Raw genomic sequence first — 13,244 nt, 5'->3', positions numbered from 1 at the left:
TGTGTTTACAAATGCTCTGTTTACCATGTGCATTTTCCTATCCTATTCCGGTGTTTTTCCTATCCCTGCGTTTTAAGAATCATGCAAGCCAAATGAGCCCTTACAGAATTACTTCAGTTACAGGTACGTGTCGAAGGGAACTTTGTGTGGTTTGTCCTGCTCCTGCCGCGACGTCGTCCACCTCACCTGAGCTGCTCCATCGACAGAAGCATCCACCAAACCAGACATCACGACTCCTGACCGTCTTTCGCCGCCTCAGATCTCCTTCCCTGCCGCCGGCACCCACCCCAACGGCATCACCATCATCGACTCAGCAGATGAACCTGAGGAGTACACGGGTCCACAAGAGAGGTCGCACTCTTTTGTTTCTGCTTATGTTATGCATTGCTTAAACTTACCTGCTACTTTATCGTCCTGTTCAGCTCTTGGACTCCCAAGTCAGGTCCAAATTAATGTTCAAACTTGAGTTCTAAATTAGTTGTGGGGCACATATCGAGGCAGCAATGAATAGTATGTCTGTCTAATATCTGGTTCACCTAGGGTATGCCTATGTTGTTCATCTTGGGTGGGAAACAAATAGTAAAGCAATCATCATCTGTCTTTTTATTAATTTAAAGCAATCATCAGCCTGCTATCATTATTTTTGGATCCATCCACTGGTTGTTACCATCACTCTAAATTTCTGCATGCTCTCCTTACATAATCTCACCATATTTTTTCGTATGCATGTCAGATATTGTACACAGTCATGCTGAACATGTAGAGAAAAAGAGAAGAGTTTTGCGCGGCAATACAATGTCATGCAGACATCGCTCCATGGTGGGTTCAATGGCAAACCCTCCCCACCCCTCTCCAGATTGTAATCCAGAGGAAGATATCTGTTCTGAGGCGGATTCAGACGCCGCTGACCACTCCTATTTACCCCCCAAGGTGTTTGCTCTACCTTGGCATGATGATGTTAGTCATATCATGCATATGTTGCCTTGCAGTGCCTACTTTTGACATCATATATGTCATCTGCTTAGTTTAGACATGTTCTGTAATGCCACCTGTTTAGTTTCTATATCATATATGGGAATTATGCAGTCTCATGTCTTTTAGCCAGCCATAATATATGTGAAATGTGCAATGCCATCCTGTTTAACCAGGCATCATATATTTGAATGATATCTTGCCCATCCTTTTCTTCATTACATTTCCATTTGTCGACAATGTTTGTACATTAAACTACTCTTCCTGTGAATCAGCCATTTGGGTGGGAGATGGAAAAATCTGGAGTGAAAACAAGGCCTTCAGAGCAGACAGTGCTACCTGTCGAAGCAGATCTCTTGTTGGGTCCCGATAGCTCCTCAGAGATGGATTCAGAGACAGATGACCAGTCCTATTCCCCACTGAGGTGTATGCTCTAACTTGGCACGGTTATACTGCTCATATCATGCATACGGTGTCTTGCATTGCATAGTTTAGACATCATATACACAATATTCAACACCATGTTCTTAGTTCAGACATCATATCGAATGCCCTCTGTTTAGCATATAAATCACATATGTGAATTAAATGATGCGATCCTGATTACTTAGATAACATGTAGGTGAATTATGTCATGCGATCCTGTTTAGTTATTCATCATATCTTTGAATTATGTTATGCTATGCTATCCAGTTTAGATAGACATCATATATGTGAAATTATGTCATGCTATCCGTTTTAGTTAAACAATATACATGTCAACTATTTCATGCCCTCTTTTTTCCACACTATCTATTGCATCTGTCTCTCATACAATGTCTGTACATTCAACTATGTTTCCTGTTTATCAGCCATTTGAATTGGAGCGGGTGATGCCAGTATCTAGCGGAATAAAAACACGGTCTTCAAATAAAACAGTGCTACCTCTTGGTGGAGATAGCACCCCGGTTGTACATGCACAAGAACCAGCCCTACCACACATAACCCAAACTCTCGCAGATTGTACCCCTACTGCGATGGACAGAGAACCAGCTTCACCCAATCTAACCCCAACCCCAGCCGATAGTAACCCAGTTCCTGTTGACACAACACCATCTCCACCACAGAGCTCCCAAACAAGAGCAGTTAGTAAGGCAGCTCCAGTGCCCAAAGGGCCAGTACTATCACGGTGAACCCCAACTCCACCAGTTAGTACGCCTATTCCTGTGGAGGAAGCACAACCAGCTAGTCGTAGTTTAGCATCTATCGCATTTGATGTTGTTAAATCGTATGTGCACATCTTCCCATCTTGGAAATATTATACTGAAGATGAAGGAAAATGCCAGTTGCAGGTGTTTGTCCAGGAGTTATGTGTAAGTAATGTTATTCATGGCAATTACTTTGCTTCGTCCCATACATCCTACCTCCATGATGGTTATAATACAGCAAATTTTCCCATTTTTCTCTATAGAGAAGGACAGATTTGGAAACTCAGGATGAGGTAACCTGTGCTAATACCTCTGCTATCTTCAAGAATGTTTGGTGGCAGTATCGGAATTACCTGAAGAAAACATACTTCACCGGCAAAGAAACTCATAATATTCCCTTATGTTCTCCTGAGACACATTTACTGGACGATGGGAACACCTTGTTCTATACCGGTCCCGAACCAAGAATGTGGTAAGGTCTATGAGCTCATTTTCTATTTTTTAAGTATTATATTCTTGCGTCTTACTGTACTCTGTTCATGTAGAACAAGTGCCTAAACCTGAAGAACAACTGTTCTAATTTAAGATTCCATTGCTATCATAGTTCAAAAAAGCGCTAGGCGTTAATTGTGCATTTTGCCACCGCCTTGCGCTTTACTGACCAAAGCGCATGCTTATGCGCAGTTATGCACAGATTAAGCATAGTTATGCGCAATGCGTTTTGCCAACGCCTAGAGCCTAGGCACGCTTAAGCACTCGCTTAGGCGCGCATTTTTTAACTATGATTGCTTTGCTCTTGTATCACTTTATTTACTAATACAAACTTATTTTTAAATTGAAGAATCCAATCAAAACTCCAATGGCACAGCAGGTATGTTCATGCATGTTTCTTTAATAGGTTTGCTCTTATCAATAGCTCTTTTGATTTCAATTTTAATTGTGTATACAGTTGACTTTCATATCATGCACATTACTAGCATCACAACAGAGCCAATAGTGTTGTTGTACATGTAGACCCGTGGTACCCATCTGAAATCTTGTTGTGCCGTGTAGTTTCACACGCTTTGTATTCTTTCGCTGCTGCTTTGTCTTGAACTGATATGATTTGAACCGTGTCTCTATTTTGATTTGGCAAGACAATGCAGTGACCATAGGACATAGATATATGTTTGTTTGATGCTTTTATTATGTACTAGTACTTGGCAATAGAAGACTTGGTAGTTTAATCCTGTCCACCTTACTAATGAACTGGTTCACCGAAATGAGTTTCATATACTAGTACATGCTAAACTTGTTATGTGTCTGCTTGTTTCTTCTTTTAGAATGCTGACAGGATATTGGGGAAGAGTGCCTTATTAAGCAATGGTAAAGGAAGTAATGCAGATAAGGTTCGGGATGGTGACACATCCTTGTTGGTCTCCAACAAAGCTGATAAAACAGCTAAGGAAGACTATCTTGAAGACAGCGAGACAACCCCAAAGTCTTGTCTTGGTTTAGAGTTCGAGTTACTGGCCACTACCGCTTGCACAAGCTATTCAAACTCACTGTCTGAATCAGTTCGGTTTCTTGAGTCTCAACTACAAGCTGAAAGACATCGATCAGCTGTGTTGCGACAAGAAGCGGAAGGACTGCGGAAGTCCCTGGAGCATTCAGATGCATACTTTCTGGTGCAACAGCAAGTGTTGGAGGATTTTAGCGCCAAACAGGACAAAGCTAATCAGCTTGCTAAGCTTATTGCCAGCATGGTGGATACCCAAGATAACGTTTCTTGAGCTCTTCTGAAGTTGTTTCAGTTATGCTCTTGTTTTGCTGCCGTGTTTATTTGCACTGGTGGCCAATTTTGACGGCCAGTGTATGTAATATGCTGCTTTGTTCCCTATATTTGCACTGGTGGCGAACTTTGATGCCCAGTGGATGTAATATGTGTAATAGCGGTGATAGGCTACCGTTAATTGCTTGCTTATTTATTTCCTTATTGTCTTGTTTAGTTGTTTGCTTGTAGTCACTGCAGTTCTTTTTCTGTGTTTTCTAGTGGCCAAAATAGCCTATTTTGGTAACTAGGCCAAAATAATCATGGCAACACACGGACTGTTGTAACCATGGGCCTCCTGCAGTCCGTATGATCCATGGGCCTTCTTCCGGCTGTAGGATCTATTGGCCTTCTATACGGGCCGTAGGATCCATTGGCCTTCTATACGGGCCTTAGGGTCCATGGGCCTTCTACGAGCCGTAGGGTCCATAGGACTTCTACCGTCCGTATGACCCATGGGCCTTCTACGGGCCGTAGATCCATGGGCCTCATATGGGCCGTAGATCCATGGGCCTTCTACGGGGCGTATCATCATTTTGCCAATCATGGGTCGTACAATTCGTGGACCATAACAGGCCGTTAATAGACCATATTTGATAACTCTATGAAAATAGCCCAACGGGTTTTTTTACATGAAAACGGCCCAACATATTAACGGTCTGCAAACGGGCCGATTGTAACGACGGGCTGAATTTGGCCCACAAGCAAAAAATGACAGTAACGGGCCGTATGTAACTGAATGCTGCAAATGAGCCCAAGAATCAATGGGCCCTGAGAAGGCCGAAAGATAACTTGGACCGGAAACGGCCCAATAGAATAAGGGGCTGTTAATGGGTATAAAGTGATACACTGTTCATTACGGGCCAGTTTCACCACGGGCCGTTAATGGGCCAAGAGTTACAAAGGGCCTCATATGGGTCGAAAGAAGTCATGGGCCACGCATGGGCCGGAAGTTAAAACGGGCTGGAATCATATTGGACGGCCCAGATGACGCTACTGGGCCTAATTCGGATAGGGCGTAACGGGCCCTGGGTTAGCGGGTTGTAAATGGGCTATATGCGAACAGGCCGTTAACAGGCTTTCAGTGGGCCGCCCGCCACCTTTTGACCTAGTCAAACGGGTCGGCCTTTTCACAGGAATGAGCCTCTATTGGGCCGTGCCATGTGTCGCCGTATCATAGGCGCCTTCGGTCCAATGAGCGGATGACATCTATCCCAACGGTGAGTCGACACGTGTTTCCTCCAGCCAATGATGATTTTACACATGGAAAATCCCCATTGGTCGGGGCTGTTAACGGGTTATCGGATCCAAAACCCGACCCGATAGCTTCACGGTGTTCCGTTACGGTGGATGCCACGTGTCGGTCACCCTTGACGAAAGCACTTCTGTGACGCGCGATTTATCGTCATGGAAGTGGACACTTCCGTGATGATAATTTTGGTAATGTCATGGAACACTTCTACGACAGCACATGTATGACTATCTTGATTCTGTCATAAATTTGTCATGGATGTACATGCATGACAAAAAATGCGACCTACTGTGACAAACACGTATCATCACGGAAGTGTATTTTTTTGTAGTGAATATATTTGGTCATGACTTATTGTTGTTGACAATTATCTATATGATAAATAAGTTGAGAGGCGAAACATTAAGCACCTATTTTTCTCTGTGTTCGACGGATACTATTTGTTCTAGAAATATGCTTTAAGTGTTAGCAATCATGGAAGACTATATAATAGTTGAGTATGTGGAATTTGCTAAATCAAAGCTCTTACATAGGCCCATCCTGGAAATAAAATGAATTACAATTGTTCGGTGACTGAAAACATAGTTTGTTAGTTTTCAAGAAACTTTAAAGCATAGATACTGTTTATGATATATACTAATGCTAGAAAAAGTGTTTGGGACTATCATTGATCAAATTTATGCACTATGCTAGCATTCACACTTCATAAATTATTTCTTTTGTCATTTACCTACTCGAGGACAAGCAGAAATTAAGCTTGGGGATGCTGGTACGTCTCCAACGTATTTATAATTTATGAAGTATTAATGCCATGTTTACAACAATTTTATATGGTTTTGGTATGATTTGGTTAGAACTAACCCGTATTGAAGTTGTTTTCAGCAGAACTACCGTGGTGTCCTTTTTTGTGCAGAAATGAAGGTTCTCGGAATGGGCTGAAAACTTACGATTATAGACCAAAAGAGACCCTCGAAGCACCAGAGCTGGGCAGGAAGTGACCGAGGAGGCCACAAGCCTAGGGTGCGCGCCCACCCCCCTAGGGCGTGCCCCTCGGCTTGTGGGCCCCTCGAGCACCCCCTTGACGTGAGACCGACGCCAAAAATTCTTATAAATGCCAAAACCCCTGAAAAGAACCCTAGACGAGAAGTTCCACCGCCGCAATCCTCTATACCCATGAAAAATCTATCTAGGCCCTCTCCGACACCCTGTCGGAGGGGGCCATCATCACTGGAGGCCATGGAGGAGGGAGCCGGAGGAGGCCATCATCACCATGGAGGCCAAGGACCAGAGGGAGAACCTCTCCCCATCTAGGGGGAGGCCATGGAGGAGGAAGCACAAGGGGGAGAGTCTCTCCCCATCTCTCCCAGTGGCGTCGGAGTGCCGCCGGGGGAACCATCACTGCGATGATCGTCCCCATAAACATCACCTTACTCATCTCTTTTCGGCTGTCCACTCTCCCGCACCCCACTGTAATCCCCTACTTGAACATGGTGCTTTATGCCACATATTATGATCCAATGATGTGTTTCCATCTTATGATGTTTTGAGTAGATTTCTTTTGTCTTTTGGGTTGATTGATGATCTATATTGGTTTGAGTTGTATGTTTTATTTTGGTGTTGTCCTATGGTGCTCTCCATTTCGCGCAAGCGTGAGGGACTCCCGCTGTAGGGTTTGTGATATGTTCATGATTCTCTTTTAGTGGGTTGCTAGAGTGACAAAAGTTTAAACCCGAGTAAGGGGGTTGTTTGCGTATGGGAGTAGAGAGGACTTGATACTTTAATGCTATGGTTGGGTTTTACCTTAATGATCTTTAGTAGTTGTAGATGCTTGCTAGAGATCCAATCATAAGTGCATATGATCCAAGTAGAGAAAGTATATTAGCTTATGCCTCTCCCTGATATAAAATTGCAATAATGATTATCGATATTGTTAACAATTGCCTAGGACAATTCCGCACACCGATCCATCATTTTTCCACACTCGCTATTTGTAATATATTCTAACCTTATGATAACAGCACCTATTTTTATATTTTAGTTCTCCGATAACATGCAAACTTATCCTCTTCATACCCACAACGTAGTTTTATTTCTCGTTTCTAGATGAAAGCAAACGTTTGGTGTATGTAGAGTCGTATAAGTGGCAGATAGGACATGAGAGAATATTGATCTTACCTTTAGCTCCTTGTGGGTTCGACACTCCATACTTATCACTTTCACCTTTGGAAATTGCTACGTTGATTCCTTGCACTTGGGGATTATCAGCCACCTCCATTCTCACACCACCGTCTTCACCTGCACCATCGGAAGAGCAGCACCATCACTGATTCCTTGGATGAAGCTAAGGCCTAATCAGCGCCACCAAAGAGGTTCTACACTAATCGCTGCATTTTCTTCTTGATTCGATTAGCTAAGGAAAGTTTACTGCTTGTGGCAAAAGAGAGTATCTCAGGATATTTCTATGAAAGAGGTTGCTTCTGCCATTCGTCATACCAAAACACTATTGAATCTCCAGATCCAATACAACAAGTTGCCACTTTTTAAAATTCAGTTAATAGTTTGAGATGAGTTATCCTTAAGTAATACCACTCATGTATGTCAGTTGGAAGACAATTTGTTATAATAGGCTTCTCAAGTAAGTTTCACCCATGGCAGATCCTCCTTATTGAATATGTTGTGAAGGTTTTATATCAAGAGATTTTTATTATGGAGAGCCACATTATGAATGTATAATCCACCTTGGGATTTTGGCCTACAAACTTATCCTAAGCAATTAAAGCACATCCTTTATTTCCTTGCCTGAATACCATACAGAAGAAGTGCCTAAGATATTTGTTAATTTGCTCGGTGATGCTGATAGGCAAAGCAAGGTAAACATGATGAAAATGGGCAGAGAGGAGGATATTGATTGAATTAATTTAAGTCTTCCATCATATGACAATAAAATAGAGTAGCCAGTCAATCTTCTGTCAATTTTTTTTGACAAATAGGATTGAAGTCTTCAAGTTTTGGTCTGCTAGTACTGAGTGGGAGATCAAAATATGTGAATGGAAAATATCCCAGCTGCCATGAATGTTAACCAATGTATAAGCTTTGTCACGGTTGAGATCTAGAGGAACCGTCACATATTTAGTATAATTAATTTCGAGACCAGTTTGAGAAGCAAAGTGTCTCGACAGATTCATTACTTTTACAAGTTGGCTTACCACACCAAGCATTCGTACTAGATGACAGAGAAGTCAGAAGATGATAAACAGGAAATGGGGATCTGATCAAGTCATTATTCATAGCCTCATTTAGGACACGCCAAAGCAAATCAATAGGAAGCACAAAAATTAGAGGAGATAGAGGCCCCGTTATCTAACTCCTCTTTTACAATGACGCTGGTTTCTAGGTATTCCATTCAGTAAAACTGAGGAGGTGCTGGAGGGGAAAAATCAATTCCATCCAATTCAACCATCTTGCTCCAAAACCTCTAGTAGTAAGAAATACCATGGTTGTGTCATGCTCAATCACCTCAAAGCATTTCTCAAATCCAGCTTTGGGGCCATGATTTATTTTTTAGATGGTTGGCACTAAAATAAGAACTCAAAAGCCCAAGTAAGCCAGCCTTTGATGGATCTGCTTTAAAAAACATATTTATTGACATGAACCATTTTGAAAATTACTTCATGCAACTTTTTGCAAGCAGAATTTTTAAGATTTTGATGATGTTGTTAATTAAGGACATTGGCATGAAGTCACTTGAGGTTTGAGGGTTGTCTTTCTTTGGAATCCGGGTGATAAAAGTTGTATTGATGGACTGCAAGTTAATTATTCCATGATAGAAGTCCTCAATAGGCTCATACAAATCATTTTCAAGAATATCCCGGTAGGACATAATAAAAGCACCATTAACCCATCAGGTGCAGGACCCTTGTTAGAAGGGAATTTTTTATGACATCATTAATTTCCTCTGTGGAAAAAGAAACCTCTAGATCTCTAAGATTATCCAATTTATTTAGCAAAAGATGGTGCTAACAAGTAAATGAACACATTAGATTCTAAATTCAATTTGTTAAAATGCAAGCCACGCAATTACATGGGTCACCTAGCTAGCTGTCTCTGAAACGAAGTTCAACTAAAATTGTCCATGGCTTACCTTCCATAGCTAACAGAGGACGGAGAATTATTGAAGGACACATTTTGCAGGACTTGTAATTGGGTGTCTCGAAGATGGATTTTTCTTTCTACAATTCCATGCCTTTTGGATTATTATATGCTACAAATAAAGAAGCTTTATACTAAATAAAAGAGCATTGCAGAAACTAATGGATATGCTATCTCAAATCTCAAAGAGTTTCTGATCACTAAAAACAATCGGTGACTAATGTTTCTTTATCCCCACGATAAGGCGCCCAACAACTCATCATTGGGTCTATAAAGTCTCACAGAGAGCCCTCACGCCAAGCGCAGAAGAGACCGACAGAACAGTGCACACAGCACAGCAATCGCAGCCCCTCCCACGCCTCTCACTTCTCAAAGCTGATTTATTAAACCTTAACCTCCTCCTTGGAGTACACAGCATCGCTGGTCCTCCACCTCCGCGGCAGCCGGCATTTCGCAAGAATTGATGGGGTGCAAGTCGTGCCAGAAGCCCAAGGCGCAGCACCGGAAGGGTCTGTGGTCGCCGGAGGAGGACCAGAAGCTCCGCGACTACATCGTCCGCTACGGCCACAGCTGCTGGAGCACCGTCCCCGTCAAGGCCGGTAAGAACTCCCTCCTAGCCAAACGCGGCCGGCATTTCGCGCGCGATTCCACCGAGAATTTCGATGGGGAATTGGACAGATTTTCTTCTTGTGTACTTGCATTCCCGCGAGCCTGCGAGGTTCATGCCCAATTCCCAATTTCCCCCGTTTTCCTGCCGAGGCTCTGCAAATGTACCTTGCTCGTGGGAAGGGGAAAGATGGCGGATTAATTTCGCCAGAGGACAGTAGACGAAGCTCTTTAGCATCATCTGCCTGTTCGAATTCAGCAAAAAATTGCAGTGCTTTCGGAAAAGAATCCGGCAGAATTTTGTCAAATGTACCTTGGCAAGTGGGGTGGGGGCTAAAATTTCCTTGAATTGCAGGGCTTCAGAGGAACGGCAAGAGCTGCAGGCTGCGATGGATCAACTACCTGAGGCCGGGGCTGAAGCACGGCATGTTCTCCCAGGCGGAAGAAGAGACCGCCATGAGCCTCCACGCCACACTCGGCAACAAGTAAGCATCCAGAATTCTCACCTTTTCCATCCCACCTTCTTCAGAGCAAGTGGTCTCAGATAGCTGACGAGCAAAACGTCCCCTGATTAGCAGGCTCGATTGAATTGAATCAGTCAGAGAGTACTTCTTTGTTATTTCCTTCTGATTAGTATATAATCATCCTTAGCAGTTTGATAACAGGAAGAAAAGTAGAGTGTTCTTGCGCATGCCACGTATTGCTACCAACTGCTGCTTGTGCCAATTTGCTGGTGTCAGCATGGCAGCGTCGTTAAGCTCGCAAGTTGAGTTTAGGGTAGAAATAAAACGTTTTTCTGGCGGAAACAAAAGAAAATGCTGATGTCTTGGCATGGAGACTGCTTTACGTGGTGGAGTTGATGCTGACACCTGCGTTCCACATCGAGGCACTCGACTGCATCTCTTTTCGAGTGCTGGTTTGGTGACAGTGAACAAGCGCCTCGCTTTCGCTAACCTACTGGATGGAAAGCTGGCTTGGTCACGGTTAACCTCTTTTTGGACAAAAAGGACGAAAGAACAAGTGAGCATCGCTAGGCTTGTGGCTAAAGGGTCTTTTCCGGTTGCCTGTCGGTGCAAGCAAAGCTGGTTTTATCATTTTCATTTCGTGTGTCCTTGATCATAGTTAGTACTCCCTCTGTAAACTAATATAAGAGTGTTTAGATCACTATTTTAGTATTCTAAACACTCTTATATTAATTTACGGAGGGAGTACTTAGTACAGTACCGTGCTTAGTTTCGTGGGTCACAGTAATGAAGATTGATATTATGTGTACAATCATTTGTGAACACTCTTCTAGTACAGTCAACTGTTGAGACAAATGAGCAATGATAGTGTAACAGATGTTTTGACATTGACAATCCGAAGGGAGAAGACTTGTAGCTGATGCTACAGGTCTGTGGCAATCATAGATTTATTTATTGGAGCCACTGTACAATACCCCGAGATTAAGCAATCAGGAAAAATAACCAGGGGATATGAGCTCGTCTCGTCTCTCTGCTGACCAAAAAGAAAACCTCAATTAGCTGTTGCTTCTCAACGTGTTGAGATCTTTTTTTCTGGCGCAGGTGGTCTCAGATAGCCCAGCACCTGCCGGGCCGGACGGACAACGAGGTGAAGAACTACTGGAACTCGTACCTGAAGAAGCGCGTCGAGGGCGCGCGGGCACCAGCCAAGTCCGCCGGCTCCGACGCGCCCCGTAGCCCGACGCCCAGCGACAGCGGCCGCGAACGCAGAACCGTTAACCAGCCGTCCAACTCAGGCTCGTCCGGCCCGCCCGAGTCGTCGTCGACGGGCGACGACTCGAGCAGCCTCACCGGGCCAGGCGCGGCCGCGTTGATCCGGCCGCACGCGCCCGTGCTCCCCAAGGTCATGTTCGCGGACTGGCTCGACATGGACATGGACTACGGCACCGGCCTGATGGCCCCGAGCGCCCTGGACGCCGCCTTCGACTGCAGCCCGGTGCAGCAGGGCGGGAGCAACACGGTGGACGGCCGTTGCGGCGCCGAGGACTCGTTGCACGGGCTCGGCGACGGCGGCATCTGTTGGGAGTTCGAGGCGGACACGCAGGGCGGAGCAGGGTTCTGCGACCTGCTCTCCATGAGCGAGTTCCTCGGGATCAACTAGGGCGGGAACCCCGCCGTCGGGGGTGAGACAGGCTAAGCCGGCCGTCGTGATCGAGCGAGCGGCGAAGTGTTGTGCGGCTCGTCGCGAGGTTCTTTTTTTTCCTTTTTTTTTTGAGGTTTCGTTGCTCCGTGCTGTAAATCACCGTGCCGTGTTTGTGCAGTTTAAAAACTCTTTTTTCTTTTAGCGGGTAATTGTGCAGTTTTTTTTCCGGGTAATTGAGCAGTTTTCTTCGTAAGTTAGCGTGTAGCGTACAAAGCGTTGATTTTCTTCGTAAGAGTTTGTAGCCCCGCTCTGGTCCCGGAGAACGTACAGAAATAATAACGAGAGCAGAGCTAAAGCATTTCATGGTTTCATAGGTTCCGCGTCCGATTGGTGTCTGAATTTCTAAATGAGAATGCATCATGAAACCTCGTACTTAGCGGATAATTGTGCAGTTTTAAGCTTAGCGTGTAGCGTACAAAGCGTTGATTCCTTCGTAAGAGTTTGTAGCCCCGCTCTGGTCCCGGAGAACGTACAGAAATAATAACGAGAGCAGAGCGCAAGCATTTCATGGTTTCATAGGTTCCGCTTCCGATTGGTGTGTGAATTTCTAAATGAGAATGCATCATGGAACCTCGGAGTAAATTGCAGAAAACCACCACTTTAAAGGCAAGCTTTGTGAAAACCATTACAATATATTTTTTTTTTGTAAAAAACATCGTGTCTATGGTAATCTTTTTGCAGAAAGCACTGATCGACAGATCGGGCTCAGTTAAGCTTGTTTATGACAGGCGGGGTCCGGTTTTTGCGTACGTGGCACCGTCGGTGTCGGTGTACAAAAGTAGGGGCCTAGTTTTTGATCCCTTTACTTGTGCACGGGCAGTCAGAGCCGCCTGCCGCGGCCACACATGGGCAAGGCAAGAGAGGGAAGCAGGAGAAAGGCCAAAGCCACAGGAACAAGCAAAGCTAACGACAAGGGACCAAGACCACGAAGGCCGCACGGGCGACGCAAGTTGCCCCGGTAAGAACCCTTGCCGGGGGCAGCCTCAGCAGCCCCGGCAAGATCCTTGCCTGGGCAGCTCGTCCACACCCGCGGAGCGGGCCACCTTCGAGCCCACCAGCGCTGAGCAGTCGCACTGGGACAGGGTTCGGGAGGCACCTCTGT

General features: G+C 44.7%; 1 protein-coding gene across 1 annotated transcript; it reads left to right on the top strand.

Annotated features, from left to right (window-relative positions):
- Nucleotides 1-9,689: 9,689 nt before the first annotated feature.
- LOC123041642 (transcription factor LAF1) lies at nucleotides 9,690-12,453 on the top strand. Its single transcript, XM_044464229.1, has 3 exons — nucleotides 9,690-9,969; nucleotides 10,332-10,461; nucleotides 11,542-12,453. Exons 1-3 carry the CDS (start codon nucleotides 9,834-9,836, stop codon nucleotides 12,098-12,100), a joined length of 825 nt encoding a protein of 274 aa, XP_044320164.1. The 5' UTR covers nucleotides 9,690-9,833; the 3' UTR covers nucleotides 12,101-12,453.
- Nucleotides 12,454-13,244: the final 791 nt, after the last annotated feature.

The sequence above is a fragment of the Triticum aestivum genome, chromosome 2B (genome assembly GCF_018294505.1).
Source record: "Triticum aestivum cultivar Chinese Spring chromosome 2B, IWGSC CS RefSeq v2.1, whole genome shotgun sequence".
Taxonomy (NCBI): domain Eukaryota; kingdom Viridiplantae; phylum Streptophyta; class Magnoliopsida; order Poales; family Poaceae; genus Triticum; species Triticum aestivum.
The sequence above is the reverse complement of the archived record's forward strand: the minus strand, read 5'-3'. Positions and strand labels throughout refer to the sequence as shown.